General features: G+C 43.2%; 1 protein-coding gene across 1 annotated transcript in view; it reads left to right on the forward strand.

The window, feature by feature from the left end:
• The window catches only part of LAMA2 (laminin subunit alpha 2), a 1,107,608-nt gene that overhangs the window by 836,156 nt on the left and 249,636 nt on the right, over positions 1–21,816 (forward strand). The window contains exons 36-38 of the mRNA XM_030196530.1: positions 7,756–7,867; positions 12,137–12,299; positions 17,392–17,602. Of these exons, the coding sequence (XP_030052390.1) occupies positions 7,756–7,867; positions 12,137–12,299; positions 17,392–17,602 (486 nt within the window). The remainder of the gene's footprint in view (positions 1–7,755; positions 7,868–12,136; positions 12,300–17,391; positions 17,603–21,816) is intronic.

Below are 21,816 nucleotides of genomic sequence, written 5' to 3' on the forward strand. Positions count from 1 at the left end.
CACTTATGCACATAACTGTAACAGTCACAGTATTCTATACCTTACGCATACAATTGGCACCTAACTTTAGGCAACTTGTTATAAGATGAGGGAGACATGAGGGGCCATTTAGATGTAAGTGACAAAAACACGTGTAAATGCCTGTATTCCAGTCAGGTACAATGTGTGTGTCCATGTAAATGCATAAATGACCATTTTCTGACTATATGCTATTCTATAAGTACACACCGATATTGATGGTATTTACTTTGTAGGTGGGTATTCACATGGGTGTAGTATGGGCAGAACCTGGGCGGGGGCAGTTTTAAAATGCTGTAATCTAGGTGCATTCTGTACCAATCTAGGCACAAGCATTTATACCAGCTCTGTGGCTGGTGTTTGTGCTCACACCTAAAATACAGACTCATTTTTGATCTGTTATACTGGTTATTTTGAAGGAAAAGGAGATATGTTTGTGCAGCGCTGCGTACGCCTTGTAGCGCTATAGAAATGCTAAATAGTAGTAGTAGTAGTACATCCACTTTTGAAACCAGTAAAAGAATGGAGGTGTTGATGGCCTGTACGAATCATTTGTGAGGTCCCACTTGGAGTACTATGTTCAATTTTGGAGGCCGTCTCTTGCTAAGGACATAAAAAACTTGAAGCGGATCAGAGAAAGTGATAAAAATGATGTGGGGTTTGCGTCACAAGATGTATGAAGAGTGTTGAGGACCTGAACAATGTATAGCCTGGCGGAAAGGAGGGACAGGGGTGATATGATATAGACGTTCAAATATTTGAAAGGTATTCATTTACAAATAAACCTTTTCCAGAGATGTGAAGATGATAGAATTGAGGTTGCAGGGGGCCAACTCAGGAATAATCTCAGGAAGTACTTATTCGCGGAGAGGGTGGTAGATACCTGGAATGCCCTCCCGCGGGAGGTGGTGGAGATGAAAACAATAATGGAATTCAAAAATGCATGGGAAAAACATACAGGAATCCTGTATAGAAGGCATGAAACCAAAAAGCTTAGTGGTGATTAGATGTCAGCACCAGTAATTGGGAAGCAAAGCCAGTGCTGAGCAGACTTCTACGGTCTGTGCCCTGATCATGGCTGGAGAGATTCAGCTTTAGTACCTGGAGAACAAGACCAGTGCTGGGCAGACTTCTAAGGCCTGTGTGTCCTAAAAATGTCAAGGACAAATCAAGATCAAGTATAAATATGTAGTATCACATCATACCTTTTTACTATGAGTTTATCTTGTTGGACAGACTGGATGGACCGTACATGTCTTTATCTGCCATCATCTACTATGTTATTATGTAAAAGGGAACCCTTTTATAGAAGTTCTCTCTTAGTATAATGGCCTACTTAGCTTCAACAGATCCATATACTCGAGAAGTTTTAAGTATGGAAGTAAAAGTCCAAAATCTGTCTCCATCATTAAAACTTACACAAGAATTCTGATGAATAGAAGGAATGAGTGAAAATCCAACCATATAGCCATAACCAGAGAAGGAAATAGCTGAATTTGCAAAACAAGAGATAAACCTCTTTAAAAAATTAGATCAGCAAACAAGGAAAAACAAGTTGCAAATACACAAATACAGTGAGGAATATAAAGTGTTACTCCAGGAACCGTATGCTGATCAAAGCCAGACACATGAATGGTTATTCAGAGAAACTGAAACCAAAGGATGAGAGACTGATATCCACAGCCCAGTACAGAGGATTACAGACAAGATGGTTCACAGTAACAAATTGGGGAAAATGACATATGAAAATTCTATAATGGTTACATGCCTTATACCAGAAGAGCATTGTGATTGCAAACCTAACAGATTTATAGAAAATGAAGAGGTTATGATCACCTCAGATATTTCAATTCCAACCAAGAAAAATATTAGTGCAAGGAAACTGGACATAGTGGTAAAGGAGAAAAAAATATAAGAACAGCATTGACAGTAGAAGTGTCAGTGCCAAGTCATTATTCTGTGTATTGAGTGGAGAACGATCTTCAGGTACCAAGCAATGCAGTCAGAGACCAAGAAAATGCGGCAGAAAATACAGAAATTTTCTCCTTTGCCACAGGTTAGGTTGTAATGAATTTTCAAGCACTCCTGGATAAACTGCCTATACATGTTGCATCTTATGAACACCAGAAGGAAGCTGTCTTTGGCAGGATGCCAATACTGTAGTGTGTGTTAACAGTAAATCTGAGAGACTGAGAATATAACGCCTTATACCCTCTCTTAAGAAAGAGATGATTTACTGTCATGGTATGTGCAAAATGAATCCATTTGGAGAAGCACCACTAATTGTCTGAAAGCTTCAGTATAAGCAAGGGGTGCTCATTAAAGGCTTCTCTTCCTGTCCATACACCAGGGAGAATCTATGATGACCAGGTCTCAGAACTGGTAGGGTCCTTTTCTAGTCCTTTCCCCCTTGGGGTGAAATTCTCCAACCTTCTAGGCAAAGGGCACAGAAGTATTTGGTAATCATTAACATAGAAACATAGAATCATGACGGCAGATAAAGGCCAAATGGCCAACTTCATTGTATGCCCCCTCATTGTAGGACAACATTCTTCTTAGAAAATTAGTAACTTTATACATGTACTAGCCGTTAAGCCCGTAATAACGGGCTAGTTCTTTGTTTTCCTATGGCCTCCCCCCCAACCCTGCTCTCCCCCTGCCCTCCCCCCTGCTCCCTCCTCCTCCGATTTCTACGCCCATGTCCAAGCCCTCCTCCCTATTGGGCTGTACTGCTAGTGGAGGCGGGGCTTGGACTTCTACACTCTCAGCGTTCCGACTCTACTGCGCATTTGCTGGTGAGTCGGTCACTTGCTGTTTATATGTTTGATTTCATTCACACCAAGAAGTTGGCCTATTTTTCCAGCAGTCTATAGATATGCAAATGAGCTTCTTCTATTTGCAATAGGTTAATTATATGCAAATCAATTCTAGTTCTTGTAGCTTTTAAATAGGAGCTACTCCTCATTAATCCTTTGATCCACTGGGGTTAGTAGTGAAACAAAATGGGAGGAGTCACCCCCAAACTTCTTCTTTTTAAGAAAATCTTCCACTTTGACCTTCTCTGAGGAAACAAACAAAACACTTTCGACACATTCTTCTTCTTCTCAAAATGGGCACATTAACAGAATAATCCCTCTGTGCTATTACTTTATCCAGCAATTCAAATTCCACTTTACCAAAGAGTGAAATCAAGAACACTGGTGCAGAAAAGGAAGTCCAGAAGAGGAAACAGTAGCCTACAAGCAACACAAAGCAGTCCACAAAAGCAGAACACACTTCTTCTGTGCTAAAAAGGTTTTTATTTCTGCCACAAGTCAAACAATGACCAAAGTGTCCATGTATCACCTTCCTAGAGGCTGAGTAAGGGCTACAACTATTAGGGTCCCAGAAGGCACTTTCACCTAATAGTTGTTAGTCCAAATTTAAAAAGCAGGAACTATAGCGCAGTAGTACTTTCACTCACAGAGTAAGTCCTCCTCATTCAGCACCAAACAGCAAGATCAAATGCAAGAACATCAAACACAGGAGGGTCAAAAAAGTAGCAAGAAAAGCTGGAAGGTATTAAAACACCAGAAGTGGACAAACAAAGCACCTAGATAGGCAGGAAGGATCTGAAACACCTGATGTGGACTAATACAGCCCCCCTAAACCCCTGTTGTTGTGTCCCTCTCCCACCACTCATATTGGAATCTTTGACAGAATTGGAAAATAATAAATGTTTATAGGTCTAAAATGGTTGGCATAAACATTTGTTTTGCCAAATAAACATGCATGTTGGTATTTCAGAACAGTCACAAAACAGAGGAAAAATCTCCAAGAATAGAGTATACCACATATAAAACAGTACAGGAAAAAAGAAGAGAAGCCTCTCGCAGATGGTGTCCAAGCCAAAGAACTTTTATTCCAAAAATCTTCAGGAACATTAAAAGAGATCCGACACGACTCGTGTTTCGGCACTACTGGCCTGCATCAGGGGTCTAGGAATTGGTATTGTCATATGTATTCCCAGAAGAATCTTCAAACAAATGTCTCCAATCAATAAAACTATAGGAAGCTCAGTGTCAGTTTCCTGGCCACTGCTGCTTCTCCTGTTGGGCAACAGCAGCCACAACAACAAAAAAAAAGAAAACTAACAAACAAACAAACAAACAAACAAAAAAAGCAAGCGTGGGGCCACAGCAGCCTTCAGGCATGCACTGTCAGCTCTGCCAGTCCTCTGCCCCCTGCTGACGTGAACTTCCTGCTCCAAGGGCAGAGAGAGGAAAGAGGACTGTGCTTGCTTTTTTGTTTGTTTGTTAGGGTTTTTTTTTTGTCATGGACGCTGCTGCCCAACAGGAGAAGCAGCAGTGGCCAGGAAACGGATACCAGTTGGAAGGGGGAAAGAGAGGAAAGAGTTGTTTTGCTGCCACCGCTGCTCATTGGGAAAAGCGGTGGTGGTGGAAGTGTGGGGAACAAGCAATCAGTCACCCGGTGTCTCAGCAGGAGACTTTCCCGCTTTGGCAGGAGTGCGAGAGAGGAGACTTGGCAGGTCTGAAACAAAGGTGTAACATTTCTTTATAGGTTATTCACTCAGTTCCTTTCTCTGAAGCACTGCTTAATGCTACCTTTATAGGAAGTTAAATGTATTGAACTTCCTTCTCCTTCTCTGGGCTTTGGGCAGTAAAGGAGTCTCATTGTAGTATAGCTGTGAAGTCTAATATTAAATCGCTTACATTTACACTATGGGCTAGATTCAATATTTGATGCCTGAAAAATTCATGCGGTAAAAAAATGCACCTAGTTGTATTCTCTAAACTATACCTAAATTTTATAGAATCAGCTTAAATTTCTGCGAGGTATGCAGAATACACTGAGCGCCTCTCCATGTGACCAAATTTGGTCGCATCCATTTAGGCCATGTTTTACTTGGCATACATCCGGAAGCTTAAATTAGGTTTCAGAGTGGATGTATTCTATAATAATGCACATAGATTTTCGAAACGCCCATGACCCGCCCAATCTATGCCAAGAACATGTCCCCTTTTCAACTATTGTGAAAGATCCTGCCCTCCGCACGAGGGTCTTCGGGATCTTGCCTCCACCCAGGCCACTCAGCTTCCTGGCCCACTGCAGTCCGCAGGGCAGGGCTCAAAGAAAATAAACTTCAAAAAGGTAAAAGTCACCAAGCTCCTTTATTGTCAGGGATTCACAGTTCAGTAACTTGCAAAAGGAATCCTGCAGCCCTTCAAACAGTTGCTCCTGCTTTCCTCTCAGGGCCCAGGTACAGCAGAAACACAAACATGTCCCCTTCCAGCTGCTGCACAAATCAGTTGGAGCCAAATTAACAGTCCCCACAGATAGGCTCCTCTGTAGTCCAACTTCACACCCCAAAAAGAATCCCTGTATCTTGTCCACCCCCATGGGGTGTCTGCAAACAGTTCCAAACACACAATTCTGTGGGCCTCAGCCCACAAAAAGGAAAAAAAAAACTGTAGCTTACTTTCCCCTCCCCCACACAAAAGAAGGTTTGTTTTCCCAACAGTTCAGAATCCACAGGGCTCAATGCCTTAGCACTCAATTCAGACACACAGTCTCTTCAAAGAACACCGCCTGAACTCCTTTGGGAAAGAGGAAAAGATCCCCCCCCTTTCTGGGTCACTCTATTACTTCACTGACCCTCCTCCCGCATGACCTTTCCCCTTTCAGCCCAGCTCTGACACCAAGAGTTCACCTGGTTTTTCAGTTTAGCTTTCAAGGCATGAGCCCAGGCAGAAAGGTCCATGGGTTCCTCAGAGCCTGCCTCCTGCTCCTTCTCTCCAGCAGCCTGCCAGTCCATGGGCTCATTCTCCTCTACTCTGGGCAGCTGTTCCTCTTTTACTTGATTACCCTCCAGGTGCCCCTCCCCTGCCTTGTTAGAGCTCTCCCCTCTGGCCTGATGGGGGAGATAATCTCTGTACCAGGGTTTTCCCCGGGGTTGCTGGGAAATGTAGTCTCTGCCTCTCCTCCATTTTACAGGGGTCACTAACCTTTCTCTGCTCTCTTTCGGGGAATGATGGGTAATGTAGTCCTTCTCCCTCCCCCCTTGCCTAGGGGGCATTACTACTTCTCCTCTCGCTCTCTGTGGCTGGAATGGAGGCAAGGCTCTGTTCGGCCTTCTTCTGCTCTTGAGCCTCCTCACTTCTTCCCCCTCCACTTCCATATCATCCACCCCCAGGTCCTCTCCTTCACACTATGCATCTTGAAATTTGTGCGCATTACAGAATACACTTAGCAAATTGTGCGTGTAACTCTTAATTAATGCCAATTAGTGCTGATAATTGCTTGGTAACATCCAGTTAACAGTGCTGATTAACTAGTTAACCAATTAAGTTATGTGCATTGTTATAGAATACACTTCAATTTCCACACGGAAATTAAGGTGCAATATATAGAATTTGGGGGTATATCCCTTTGTAAGTCTTAGATCTAGTGTAGCTTCACCTCAAAAGAAAATACCATTATAGGATCTCCAGGATGACCTATGGTCACAGTATTTCAATTCTCTAGGGCAGCGTTTTTCAACCAGTATGCCATGGCACTTTGGTGTGCCACAGCTGATCCTCAGAGGTGCTGCAGAAGTTGGGCCAGCTTAATATGTGCCAGAATGGAGTAAGTTTTCTTGTCTCTAGCAGTCGCTGGCAGGGAGCAGTGATTCATAGAGCCTGCTCACACAAACCCTGGAGCCTTCTATCTGACGCTTCTCGCCTATATGGAAACAGGAAGTTACATTAGAGAGAAGGCTCCGGCATTGGTGCGAGCAGGCTGTATGAATCGCTGCTCCCTGCCAAGGACTGCTAGAGACAAGTAAAGTTTTAAAAGGTACGGGCGGGGGGTCAAGAGAGACAAGGGGAGATGCCTGGTTGCTGTCTGGAGAAGGGGACAGGAGGGAGAGATGCTGGACTATTTTTGTGGGTGGTGGAAGGAACAGAAGGTAAATGCTGGACTATTTTTGTGGAGGTTGGTGGGGGGAGGGAAGGTAAAATACTGGACTCTTTATGAGGGGGTTTGCCTGACAATTTTAGTGCCATATAAGTGTGCTGTGAGATGAAAAAAGTTGAAAATCTCTGCTCTAGGGCACTTAGGACTGAATAATAGAAATGGTACATCACTTGCTACTCAGAAATTATGCGTTTCTAAAGGTCTTAAATTTACTGAGTCTCTAAAGGAGAGTAAATGAGAGAATAATTAGAAGTATATGTTTTCCTTTCTGCAATGTTCTTACTCTTTAATTATATTCTGCTAGGCAGCACTATTTTCTTCAAGAGTTTTCTTTGGGGATTAGATAACAGGTAGTATTGTACACATTACAATTAATGTCACACAATGAATAATTTCAATTAAATGTAGTCAAAAGGAATGATTTATCAGAAAGCATTGGCATATATTGCTTTACATGTTTCTAAGGAATAGGTTGATCGTATCTCTTTCTCTGCATTGTTCCACTCCAAAGTGGGTTAATCAGCATAGAATGGGGGGTGTCCCTGAATTTCCGTTTAATAAAGGAAGCAATGAAGTTTAATTATGAGTTGGAGAGAAATGTGTAAGAGAGGAGTCATTTTCTGTAGATACGGTCAATAATTCATTGATTTGTCCTTTGCTAGAGGTAACATTTACAAACAGCAGAGCTGGTGGTGAGGTTTGTTTTTCTGATATAGTCCGCCCATCTGTATCAAATGCATTAATGTTTCTCTTTTATTTTTCTTTCATGACTTTTATCAGGCAACCAAAGTGAGTGCAGACGGTGAACAAACTGGAAAGGATACTGAAAGAACCCATGAGAGGGCAAAAGCTCTGGGACAATTTGTCAAGCTCACTCTCCAAGATGCAGAAGGTAGAAAATAAAAATACTGTAAAAGGAGAAAGATAAGCTATGGATATTTTTTGAATGTGTACCTTGAATATTAGTTCAAGATGTGAGTACAGTGCAGCTATGTGAGTTATTTGAAATTTTATTTAGATTTTGCTCACACCTTTTTCAGTAGTAGCTCAAGGTGAGTTACATTCAGGTACACTGGATATTTCTCTGTCCCAGGAGGGCTCACAATCTAAGTTTGTACCTGAGGCAATGGAGGGTTAAGTGACTTGCCGAAGATCATAAGGAGCAGCAGTGGGATTTTGAACCAACCACCTCTGTATGTCAAGTGTGGTGCTTTAACCACTAGGCCACTCCTCTACTCCAAATTCCTCAGCGTCCCTCTGGACTGGCCCAGTGATTGACAGATGGGTTGTGCACGCCTTCCAGCAGGTGGAGACTGAGACTTCTGACTCATCAGAGATAGCCAATAAGAGCCCCCTTTACGGTTCACATAAAGTAACGTAAAATTAAGTGCATGCCTAATGATATTAAAGAAAGGTAGGCCTGATGTTAGTCCATTTTGATTCATGGTACTTCAGAAGTGACTTTCTCTTTTTTTTAACTTATCAAAATGAATTAGTATAAATAGGTATCTGTGGGCTATTGTTTAAAAATTGCATAGAGCTTTAAGCAAGGCCTAGCAGGGAAAAGTTATTTTCCTATTGCAAATATAGGGGGAGTCTTGCTAAAATGCATTAAGTTTTGGGCTTAATGTGTTATAATGCTGGATCAAGAAAGGGTTTTGCAGGTCGTGCATTAATGCGTAGTTCCTGCTCTGAGTTAATGCGGGAAAACTTACGACCTCCTATTTAGCTAAGTGCTCCCACATTAACAGTGTGTTGGTCAGTTAGCTTGCGGGCAGTGTAATATGCTAGCTGGCTAATGCTTCATTTAGAAAAATTAAGTAACGTGGCTTAACGCACAAAAATGGGCAAACTACCACAAAGCCCCTTAAGATGGTCATGTAGTGGTCATGTGTGGGATAAACATAAAAGAATCCTGTTCAGAAGGAATGGATCCTCAGAAGCTTAGCGGGGATTGGGTGGCAGCACCAGTGGTGGGAGGTTGGGCAGATTTCTACTGTCTGTGCCCTGAAAATGGCAGATGCAAATCAAGGTCAGGTATACATATAAAGTAGCACATATGAGTTTAACTTGTTGGGCAGACTGGATGGACCGTACAGGTCTTTCTCTGACGTCATCTACTATGTTACTATGTATGTAGTAACCTGTTTCTATATGTTAACCCCGTGTTATAGGCTTAACGCCCTTTAGTAAAAGGGCCCCATGGTTATGTATGGGCAGCAATGAGCTGGAAAAGTAGCCAGGTGATTCAATACTGGTATTCTGATACGGTTTGGGGATAGTATGGTGGGGGAGGGGGTGTTTGCAAGATTGGCTCTGTTTCTATCTCAGAAGTGCATTCTGGTTCAGTGGATTGACCTGACTCACTCACAGTTAGTTAATTAGAATGGGCTGTGATACAGGTAATGTTGGGGAATGGGTTGAGATGAGGGAAACAAGGCCCCAGTGAATATGCGGAGCCATGGCAGGCTTTTTTATAGTGGCTTAAGGCACAGCAAAGGGAATCAATAAGGAACATTGGGGTTTGTAATAGACTCAAGGAGGGTGATATGACGAACAGAGAGGGAAGGGGAGTGCATACAAGTATGAGTGGGTGAGTGTTGGGGGGGAGAGGGGAAGGGGGACTCATTAAGACGGCAAAAGAGGAAAAATGTGGGAAAGGTCAACAATATATATACTGTTTGGCTCTGGTTAATACCTAGTGTAGTTGATGATGTTAGAATAAGAAAATGCAGATGTTGAGTTTGGTTTCTGTAACAAGGTATATTGCTGTGTCACAAAAAAATAAAATTAAAAAAAGTTTTGCTTTTTACTAAAGCTGTTGTTTGATTAAAAATTTTAAATCATAATTTATCAGTGAATTAAAAATGTGTAATCATAGTCCTGAATACTTCTCCCCCCACAAGAACATACAACCTCATCCCAATGCTTCCCAGAGCATCCACTGTCCTGAATCCCCTCAGAGAATCCACCACTCTTGAAAACTCCATCAAGAGGATCCACTCTATTCCAAAAATCTCACCCCCCAGAGCATCCACCCTCCTCCCAATATTCCTCCCAGAGCATCCACTCCCTGCTTGAAGTCCCTCCCAGAGCAGAAATCCTCCTTACAAAACCCCACCCCACCACCAAAAGCATCATCTTTAAAGCCTCTCTCCAAAATTATCCAATCCTCTGATGCCCCTCCCCAGCTTATACCCTCCTCCTAAAGGTCCCCGCCATGATCCTTCCAAATCCCCCCCTAGAACATCCATCCCCATCCTGAACCCACTCCACCCCCTATAAGCCCCACCCCTGGCCTACCTGAAAGATGCTGTGGTGGTCTTGGGTAGGGCAAACAGTAGCGATTCCCAGTCTGCTACTCTGGGTTCAAAATGGGAGCTGCAAGCAGTTTATATTAGTGCTATTGATGAATCACACTTAATAATTTTAATCGCCATTAAACTTTCCTAGTTAATCATGATGGTTAACTGTAATTAGTCAACAGCATTTACTTTTTACTATCATCCTACATAAAAATTGAAACATTGCTTAGAAATCACAATGCCTGGTATTTAGTTTAGTTGAAATATATGTTGTTAAGATTGAAACAGTCACATAAACAAATAAGATAAAACAAAGTACAAATTATTATCCCCCATGCAGAACAACCCCCACCCCATTCCCCTGCGGCCAAGCTATAGAAACAGATACTCTGCTGGTAGAACAAGCATGGCACATACAGCAATTATAGGTTTAAGGTATTTAAAATCACAGGGTGGACTCGAGGGGCTAGAGGAGTATTAATGTATGAAGACCAAAGATGAAGGAATCTCTTTTTGTTTTTTACACTCTTTGAGTCTACTGACAAGCGATGCATACGTAGCAGCTCTGGTATTTAATTTATTTTTTTTATTATTTATTTATAATTTCAAACAATAATATACAAGATATCCTTGTGTAGGTAATACAGGGAAAAGAAATAAATCATATAACATCTGATAGATGATAACTAAAAAGATAAGTTATCCCTTTCTTAGACCACCACTTTAAGAAAAGGAGGGTCAAATATAATTGAGGAGATATTTAAATCATTCATATATAAGGAAAATTAGGCATGGAGCAGCCACGGTTACATTAAACTTTTATATTTAAACCCTTTTCTTGGAAAGTCATTTTGCTAATTTCTTTAGTTCAACAAAACTAGTCAATTGTTCCGGTTCGAAAAAGGTATACTTATTATCCTGATATTTTATAAGGCATTTACAAGGATAAGCTAGTAAAAAACTAGCTCCCAATTTTTTAACTTCCTCTCTCAATAGCAAAAAGTAATTTAAACTGCAAATTTGTTGCATGATATACTTTATAAGGTCTGTAGAGAGTCAAAATTGCATGCTACACCATTTTAAATTCTTTTTTTTTTAAGTGTTAGGAAGAAAATGTTAAAATGCTTGTTCTCAAATACTTCTAATTTGATAGTTTTGGAGAATTGTGCTTTTTCCAAAATTGTTAGTCATTTTTTTGAGTTATGATAATGTGTTGTGAAGGCTTACCTGCCCGTTCTCCGCGAAAACCTCAGTCCTGCGCATTATTATAGCAGTTCCCAAGTCAGAGGTCCTCCTAAGTAGAAACCATCCATTGAGGTTGGATATGTGAATTTTTCATGAAGTTGGTCAAATGCCAACTAAAGGTTAAGCTGTTATCCCCACATTTATTTCACTAGCAACTCATGCTACAAATCTGACTTGGAATTCCATAGACATATTCATTTACCTATTATACAACTCTTTAGAGATGAGTCACTCATACTTACATATTATATTTTTCAAACCTCTCCCCCCGCCCTACTCCTTGCATGATCTCTCAAATTATCTTGTTTGATATCTTAGGATCTTGGCATAAATCTGTTTTCTTTCTTCTCCCTCCTACTGGTGTTAGATGCTCTTCTCACATTTATTATTATGCCTGGAAATGAAATACAATAGAGGATCTGAAGACACACATCACATTTTCTCATTTGTCACTGATCATTAGGTTAAAAGCCCTTTATATTTCACAGCAGGGATTCCCCATTACAGGCTGCCTCTCCCTAGGCTCTGGGGCTGCTGTGAAGATGCTGAAAGCTTCTCTGTCATTTTTATTTACATTCAATGTATTTTTTTTCCTTTTCTCCCTCTTGTAGCCATAAATGAAAAAGCCAGGAAACTGAATGAAACTCTGGGAATCCAGGATGGAGCTCTAGAGAAAAGCCTTCAGGAGCTGCAGAGAGATGTTGACAGGATGATTATAGAGCTGAGGAGAAAGAAGCTAGACAGGCAAGAACACATAGCCCGGGATGAACTGAAGTAAGTTAGAAAACCTTTATGTTCTAATGCTCATGCACACTGAGACTGAAGGCTGAGCGATGGTACGGCACAAAGGACATTTTTTACTCAGAAGCAGTTCTTTATGTCTGTATATCCAAATGCACAATTATAATCAAAGATCAAAAGCTATTACCTCATGACCGTCTTGACCAAGATTGCCGCAGATATACATAATACTTCTTGACATGCTTATTAGGCATGAGTAACCCTACAGTCCCAGGTCTACCTCTGTGACTTCAAACTCACCAAGACCATATGTAGGATATTAAAACTGCATTAAGGAACAAAGCAGCAAGACTGGCTGGATTCTTTAAAATAACTTGCCTGTCTTTTGACTCCATTATATAACTTGTTTTTATATAGATGGATAGATATAGATATATATCTTGTTCTTAAACAACCCTTATTTTAATTTTTCAATAGATTAGATATCTTTTGCTTTTAGGGTTTTGGGAAAGGCAAGGTGCATTCCATGTTGGATAGCAAAGAAAATTATAACCCAAACACATTTGAAAAACACCAACATTTCCTGAATCCATTCTTCCCCTGGTCGATATTTAAAATGATTTAACCAGCCAGAAATGGCTGCTGACTGGTTAAATTGCTTGTTCGGGGCTATCTAGTAATTTTCAGCGGCACCTAACTGGTTCTGGCCACTGAAAATTAGCAGTTAATGCCTAAGTGAAAGCTGACAAATGTGGGGCTGTTCTTGGGGCGGAGTCAGCAGTTGGCCAGTTGAATGTCAATATTCAGCACTCAGGGATCCTTTTACTAAGCTGTGGTAAAAAGGGTTCTGCGCTAGTGGCAGGAGCCATTTTTGCTGTGTGCTGCGGCCTTTTTTACCACAGCGGGTAAAAAAGGCTGAAAATAGCCATGGCCATGCGATGAGATTGTTCTTACCACGTAGCCATGTGAGAGGGAGCACTTACTGCCACCCGTTGAGGTGGCGGTAAGGACTTCTGCACTAACCAGGCGATAACCTGGTATTGCACGGCACTGTCTAATTACTGCCAGGTAACTGATGCGCTAGAAAATAGTGCTCTGTTTTCCCTAGCGTGGGGAAATGGTGCACTAGGGTTAGAACTACCTCCGGCACCTGCGTTGGGCCAGGGGTAGCTCCATATTGGCACACAGTAATCCCACATTGTAAAAGGGCCCATGAATTGGAGAGGGTGACCGCATACATGGGACCACATGAAACACAGTCATATCTGTATGTGACAGCAGTTCTGAATATCAATTTAACCAGCTATGCGTCAGCCAGCTCCGCATAAACTGGATATTCAATTCCGAAGCCTGGACATGGCCCAGCATTGAATATTTGGGAATAATGCTACATAAGAACATAAGAGTAGCCATACTGGGTCAGACCAGTGGTCCATCTAGCCTAGTATTTCCCAGACAGTGGCCAAACCAGGTCACAAGTACCTGGCAGAAACCCAAATCGTGGCAACACTCCATACTACAAATCCCAGGGCAAGCAGTTGCTTCCTTTGTCTGCCTCAATAACAGACTATGGACTTTTCCTCCAGGAATTTGCCCAAACATTTTTTAATCCCAGATACACTAACCGCTGTTACTACATCCTCTGGAAAAGAGTTCCAGAGCTTAACTATTCGTTGAGTGAAAAAATATTTCCTCCTATTTGTTTTAAAAGCAAAATGCTCACTGCCGCCAGCTGAATATTGACTTCTTGTGTTCATATTGGGTGCTAACATTTCCGTATGCATTAGATACACTCTGTTCAAAATTCTGCTGCACGACTTATACTCTGCCAGTGTCACTACGCTCATATTAGCCCTCTCCTCAAGTCACTTCATTGGCTATCCATTTCCATATACAGTTCTAACTCCTCTTATTGACTTTCAAGTGCATTCACTCTGCAAATCCTCAGTACCTCTCCACTCTTATCTCTCCCTACACTCCTCTTTGGGAGTTCCATTCATCAAGTATCCTTCTTCTCCACTGCCAACTCCAAACTCCATTCCTTTAATTTTGCTGCACCGGATGCCTGGAATAGACATCCTGAGTCAGTACGTCAAGTTCCATCTCTGGCTGTCTTCAAATCTAGGCTAAAAACCCACATTTTGAGGCTGCTTTTAACTCTAATTCCTATTCATTTGTTCAGTACCCATGTCTGTTTTATCTTCCCACCTTAAGTAATTCCCGTATCCCTTACTTGTCCTGTTTATCAGTCCTATTAGATTGTAAGCTCTGTCCAGCAGGGACTGTTTCTTACTTGTTCAGTGTACAGTGCTGCACACATCTAGTAGTGCTATAGAAATGATAAGGACACGCCCCCTTAAACTTTGGGCGTCCTTGCGACGGAGTGCAGGGAAGACATCCTAAATCGAGCTTCGATTATACCGAGTTGGATGTCCCTGGAAGAAGGACGTCCATCTTCCGATTTATGTCGAAATATGGACGTCCTTCTCTTTCGAAAATGAGCCCGATAGTTTTCCTCATTGTCTCTTCGAGAGAAGCATTATTTTTAGCTGCTGAACTGTTTGTATCCGTGATGAATGTGTACAAGCATGTTTTTGATGATATCGGTTCATTGTGAGATGAGATTTTGAAATCAGACTCCTAATGAAGGTTTTTTAGCCAAAACACAAAATCCTGTTGAGTCGCTTCCTAAACATAATAAAGCATCACATCTTCATACACTTCATCATTTGGACTCCTTTTTTTGTCCCCTTCACTGTTGTTTTGTTATGCTTGAACTTTGCAAAGGTTTCTTCTTCTGTTTTTTTGTTGTTGTTGTTGTTTACTGATCAACATTCAACCAGCCAACAGTCAACATTTTTAAACACTTAACTGCCGCCGGCTAAACTAGACCTAGCTATTATATGCCAGGCCATGTCCAGGTGCAACCAACATTGGATATCCAAGTCTGCAGCTGAAAATTATGCAGGTATGACTGATTTTCAATGCCATAGCTGCATGCCTAGCTGGACAAAATTAGAACTGCCTTTTCTGAAGTGCAGTTTGCCTGGATAGGTATGTGGACACTGGCACTGAATACCACTGGTGTCTATATAACTTCTGAGACCACTCCCAACTCTGCCCTTAGAATGCCTGGACGCTTCCTGGACAGTGCCACAGCAGTCAGAGCTGATATTCAGTACCACTGCTTGATCTCATGCCACTGAACATTAGCTCAGTGTGGTTGTAGCAGGCAGGAGCCTCTTCTGCCCACTTAAACCATGCTGAGTATCAACCCCATAGTTCCCAGCTAAGTTTTGAAAATGTACCCTAAATGCATAGGCGTAGACTGGGGGGGCGAGGGGGGGCAATGCCCCCCCAAACGACGATGAGGCGCCGCCGCGCCATTAGTTTAAAAAAAAAAACAAAAAACACATGCACGCACGCGCTCCTCTCCATCCGCTTGGCTTTCCTGCTCTCTCTGTCTGCGTCCCGCCTTCCTCTGACGTCAGAGGAAGGCGGGACGCAGACAGAGAGGGCAGGGAAGCCAAGCGGAGTAGCGGACGGAGAGGAGCGTGTCCGTCTACCCCTCTCTCTTCCTCCCTCCCTCCCTCCGCCGCAGGCAGCAGTCTTTTCCAGCGTTCCTGGCAGCGGTAGCGATGTACACGCTGCCTTTGGCTCTGCCCCGAAGCCTTCTCTTCAAAGTTCCTGTTCCCGCATAGGTGGGAACAGGAACTTGAAGAGAAGGCTTCCGGGGCAGAGCCAAAGGCAGCGTGTACATCACTACCGCTGCCAGGAACGCTGAAAAAGCTGAAGACTGTTGCCTGCGGTGGAGGGAGGGAGGGAGGAAGAGAGGGGGTAAACGGAGTCACCATCTTGGACCTCGCGGGGTGGGGGGGGTGGGGAGCAGAGGGAAGATGGATGGGACTGGGAGGGGTGGGGAGCAGAGGGAAGGAGCAAGAGATGGATGGGACTGCGAGGGGTGGGGAGCAGAGGGAAGCCTACTGGAAAGAAGACACTGAATAAAACAGAAGACACTGGGACCAAAGCGAATAGAAAAACTAAATGATCAGACAACAAAGGTAGATAAAAGTATTTTATTCATAATTTATTAATTGAAATGTGTCAGCTTTTTGAAATGTGCATCTGTGATATTTTGCCTGTAAATTCAATTCCTTCCTCACATTAGCATATTCATTTGCATATGTATATATGCAAATGATATGCTAATATGCTCCGCCCATTCTTTGCCCCCCCAAATGAAACAGTCAAACTACGCCTATGCCTAAATGTGTAAGTTAACGGAAAAATCAGGAAGCATTGAATTGTGACAGATTGATGACTTTCATTTCAAGTCTACAATTTTCTCTGTTTTCCCTTTTTCTGCAGTCATTTACAATATGTTTAAAAGGTGTGTATTTGCAAATAGTTCCCTTGCAAGCAATTGGAGATGTTCATGTTCATATTTGTTTGATATACAGCCCATCATTCACAATAGCTAAGCTGTTTACAGTAAGAAGGGGAATAAAAAAACATAGAAAAACAACAAAAAGGAAGGAGAAAAACAGAGAACAAGAGGGAGGCACATGTGGAAAGGTACACTAGCACAAGTAAAGGCAAAAATGGGAGGATAACAGAAGTTAGATTCTGAAATAAAAAAGGAACACAGAACTATCTATCTATCTATCTATCTATCTATCTATCTATCTATCTATCTATCTATCTATCTATCTATCTATCTATCTATCTATCTATAGAGATAGGTAGATTGATTGAAGGCTACATCACATTTGATGAAAGAAAGACCTGAGAAAAAAGGTAATCCTTAAAGAGGGCTCACCTCTGACATATAGAGGGAAAGTATGCCAAAGAGTCAGTATTAGAACTCCAAAGCAGGAGTGATGGGTAATACAAGGCATATCTAGTTAAGAGCTTGCGCTGTGATGAGTCTAGGAAGCTCTGCTGGGTATATGGAATAAGAAGGCCAGAAAGAGAAATTAAGTCCTTGCTGGGTGATGGTAATGTCTTAAAGAGAAGTCTGTAGGGAAGTGGAAGCCAGTGTTCAGAAAACAGAGGGGAGTGGTATGGTCATGAGATGGTGTTAGATGACTGGGTTTTTAACTGGTGCTGGCTTTTGGGATTGCAGAGCTGCAGAAGGCCTTCTACAAAAAGTGGTAAAACTATTTGGAGAGCCTGGTATAAAAAATGAAAAACTGAAGAACGACATGAGGGAAAAACTGGCAGATCATAAAAACAAACTGGACAGTGCCCAGAACCTATTGAAAGAAGCCCTAAATAAAATAAGAGAAGCTAACTACCTGTCTGCAATCAATCAGAAAAACATGACTGCTCTGGAGGTGAGTGCACTTCCTGAAAGGTTGTTCTTTTTGGTTACCCCCACTGTCCCTTATTTTAACCAGGGCTGTGTGCCAGTGGCGTTCCAAGGGGGGGAGGCGGTGGGGGCGGTCCGCCCCGGGTGCACGCCACTGGGAGGGGTGCCGCAGCACGCGACTGTCTGCTCCCAGTTCGCTACGCTCGCTAAATTCTCTCGTTCACTGCAGCAGCTCCCTACTTCTGCCCCGGAACAGGTTACTTCCTGTTCCGGGGTAGAGGGCGGGAGCTGCAGTGAACGAGAGAATTTAGCGAGCGTAGCGAACTGGGAGCAGTCAGGCGTGCGCTGCGTCACCCCCCCCCCCCCCAGCGGTGTGCACCCGGGGGGGGGTCATTTCGCAAGGGGGGGCGTGCTGCACCCGGGGGGGGGGGGCACATCGGCGATCCACCCCGGGTGCCGTCGAGGCTAGGAACGCCACTGCTTTGTGCTTATATATACTGTGGGTCCAATATTCAAAAAAAAGCTGAGCTCCTAAATTTATGCATAAATTGTCAGCTGAAAATTCATCTTAATTTAGGAGACTAAAAATGCTTGTAAATTTAGGACTGTCATCATTTCCATAGATTTATGAGCCTAGTGTTCAAAATCAGTGCTAAGCTCCTAACTTCTTTTCCCTACCCTATCTGCCTTTTTTGTCATTCACTTTTTATGCTCCTAAATTTAGGATTTTAGGGGTCAATATTCAAAGCGATTTGGCAGGAGAGGCCCCTTCCCGGTTAAATTGCCTCTGAATATTATACCAAATAGTGCCACTGAATATCAGCACTAACTACCAATCTGAAATCAGGACAGGAAAGGGGTGAAGTCTGTGAGCAGAGCTGACACTTATCCAGATACTGGAAAAATTCAATGCTTGTGTCCAGTGGCATGCCTACCTTATATGGCACCGGGGCCGGAGCACACCCCCCCACAGAGTGCAGACAATGCCCCCCCCCCCCCCCAGGCAGCGCACCCCCCCTCCTCCAAGCAAACAGGTACATGGAGCAGGCGAGCTGTGGGCTCTGCCAGTCCCCTGCCCCCTCAAGACTTCAACTTCCTGTTCTGGGGCAGAGCCAACAGTGCGCGACTGGTCCACGTACCCTCTTGCTGCCAGCACCCAGGGCGGACCGCCTCCACCGCCCCATCCTAGGTTCACTAGAGCTTGTGTCCGGATAGCTAACAGGCCAGATAGGGCCATATAATAAGTGCTAGAAAATTTAAATCCTGCTGTTATAGAATAGCAACTAGGTCAGATACACATGTAAATGCAAATTGTTGCCAGTTAACTTCAATAATTGATTGTTAGCACCTTGTTAATTAACTTGCACATGCATCTGCCCTGCACGCTCAAATGAAAGTGCACAATTTTTGGCGACCTACATAGAATCCGAGGGACAGTTACACCTGTCTCAGGGGTCATTTTATAAAGGCTCATAAGTACAAAAGTCTTTTTTTATATATATATAAAAGAGGCACAGCATATGAACTTATGTGCCTTGACAGCCTAGTGCCCTGTTCTAAAATTCTCTTTTGAAAAGGTGCCTAAAAGACATGCATTAAATATGTCCGCATAGTTTGCATCTTATTTGACAATTGTCCCTTGAGATTTCAAGGCTGATACTTAAGTCTGTATATTGGTGTTAGCACGCTGAAGTAAACGGGAGCTAAAGGAATGTTTCCTGATGAGTTTGTTGATATGGTGAGGCTGATATCATTTACTTCACAGAAATGTTCCACATTTCTCTCATTTCGTATTTTACTTTTCTCTATGGCTGATCTGAACTTTGCTTGATTGAGATTTCCCCATTAGTAGATTTTGATTGTCAGTAGCCAGAATGATGTGTTTCATTTTGCCATAGGCTATATGTACCTTCAACCCATCAGTCCAAGTTAAACTATGATGCTTATGGCAGCATTTAGGATAGAAATGTGTGTAGGCGGAATACAATTTTATAAACATTTTACAAGCGTAAAGCTTGATTTATAAGCAGAAAAGGTCTCATAAAATAAGGCAGGGGTTTGGTAATGTGAACAAGAGTGGGACCTGGAGCCAAGATACCATAGTGCCACTCAGTGAATTAAGGTGCACAAAATAATATTTATTGAAGGTGTCAGGTACTGTTCTTTTCACAGGTTGGGAAAGAGAAGGAAACATAAAGATAATCCTTAGAATGTCCTTTCGAGGCCCACAGTGTGCATTACCAACTTTCAACCAAACAACATACACTGCTGGGTTCTAGTCTAGGTTTTCAGAGTTACCAGCATAGTCTTAGCAGTATGAGCCCGTCTACATCGGGCCGGGATAAAGATATCAAGTTCTAAGCTCCCAGGTTGAACTTGGCCTACTTGCTGTCGCAGCTGTAGTACACAAATACATGGTGGATGCATATGCAGTTGGGTGTCGATGCTTCTCTCTGTGCCTCCTTAACCTGGCTCTGGGCCAGATGCACAAAGCTTACCATGCTATTAACGTTTGCTTTAGATTGGTTCTAGCCAGTCTAAAACAAGCTATTATGTAGCTTGCACAAAGGGGTCTTCCGTGGCTCTAATGTGTGCCGTTAGCAGCCACCGAGAACCTCATGCAAATGTATTACAATTAGCTCATTAGTATTCTAATGAGCTCATTAGTATTCTAATGTATATTCTGTGGGATGCACAGCTCCAGAGCAGCTGTAATTTAATGAGCAAATTCTACGGCTGCTCTGGAGCTGTCGGAGAGGAGGAAAGCAAAGCAGGTAGCTGCAAAGGCTGCCTGCTTGTGCTTCCTACCTCTCCCCTCCTGGCACCCCCCCCCCCCCCAATTAAAAAAAATTCCCTGGTGGTCCAATGGACCCTGACACCCTCCCTCCCCCCGAATCTTTTTTTAAATAAATTTTCCCTGGTTGTCTAGTGAACCAGAACCTTCCCCCCCATGCATGCACATACCCCCTCCCGATCCTGACTCCATTGGCACCCCTCACTCTACCTTTATAAGGTGGAGGCAGGACCAACAGCTCCTGCCTCGGGCCCACCTGTAACAAAATGGCAGGACCCAGGCCCTGCCCAGTGCATTCTGGGCTGTATCGGGCAGGGCTAAGAACCATATAAGGAAAACTCCTTATATGGGGCCCTGTTTACTAAGCCATGCTGTAGGTGCACTCTTTATAGCAAGCTCTAAAAATTAGCACACGCTAATGCTAGAGACACCCATATATTCTTATGAGTGTCTTTAGCATTAGCACGCGCTAACTTTTAGCGCATACTAAAAAGCTTAGTAAACAGGGCCCATGGTGTTTAGCCCCACCCAGTACATCAGAGAATGCACTGGGCAGGGCCATTTTGTTCCATTGCTCCTGCCCTCCTGCCTCCACCTTGTAAAGGTACAGGGAGGGGTGCCACTGGGGTCAGGGTTGGGATGGGGTAAGTGCATGTGTGGGGGAAACGGTTCCGGTTCACAGGAGAACCAGGGAAAAATGTTTTTAAAGATTCGGGGGTGGGGGTCAGGACCGAGATGGGACTGTGTGCTTGCGTGGGGAAAGGGGTCCTATTCACTGGACCACCATGGAAATTTTAAAAAAGATTTGGGGGGTAATGGGGACAGGGGTCAGAGTCCACTGGACCACCGGGGAAAATTAAAAAAAAAAAGATTTGGGGGGGTGGGGTTCAGGGTCCACTGGACCACCAGGGAAAATTTCAAAGTGTGGAGTTCGGTGCAACAGAGCTGTCAAATGTGAGCACTGCACTAAGGGGGATCCTTGCAGCTCATTTGCATGTGATCCCCTTTGTGCATCGCTCACTGTTTGCGTGTCGCTAAATTTTACCAAGGCAGTCATATTTTACAGGCTGCCTTTGTGCATTGGGCCCCTGTCCTAAGCTTTTATACCTCCTAGTTCCCATTTCCCAGGCTCTACCCCTCCCGTGTCACTTCCCCTTTGAAGCGAGACTGTGGTACCTTAAGGTGGGTCTGGCACAATGAGAGTGAATCATTAAGGTGAAGTGATAGCATCCAATAGACTCCCTCACATACCCTCCCCCTCAGCTCAACCATGCCCGGTCTACGTCCTGAGACAATAAAAAAATCAGCATTTGAATGATATTGACTCACCTGATGTCGTACCTCAAAACTGAAGATTGGAAGCTGAAGAACCATTGCTTGATGCTTGCATTCGATTCCTTGTGACAAGCCATCCACTTGAGGGGTTCGTTGTCTGTGATGAGCAA

Source organism: Microcaecilia unicolor, chromosome 3 (assembly GCF_901765095.1).
Source record: "Microcaecilia unicolor chromosome 3, aMicUni1.1, whole genome shotgun sequence".
NCBI lineage: Eukaryota > Metazoa > Chordata > Amphibia > Gymnophiona > Siphonopidae > Microcaecilia > Microcaecilia unicolor.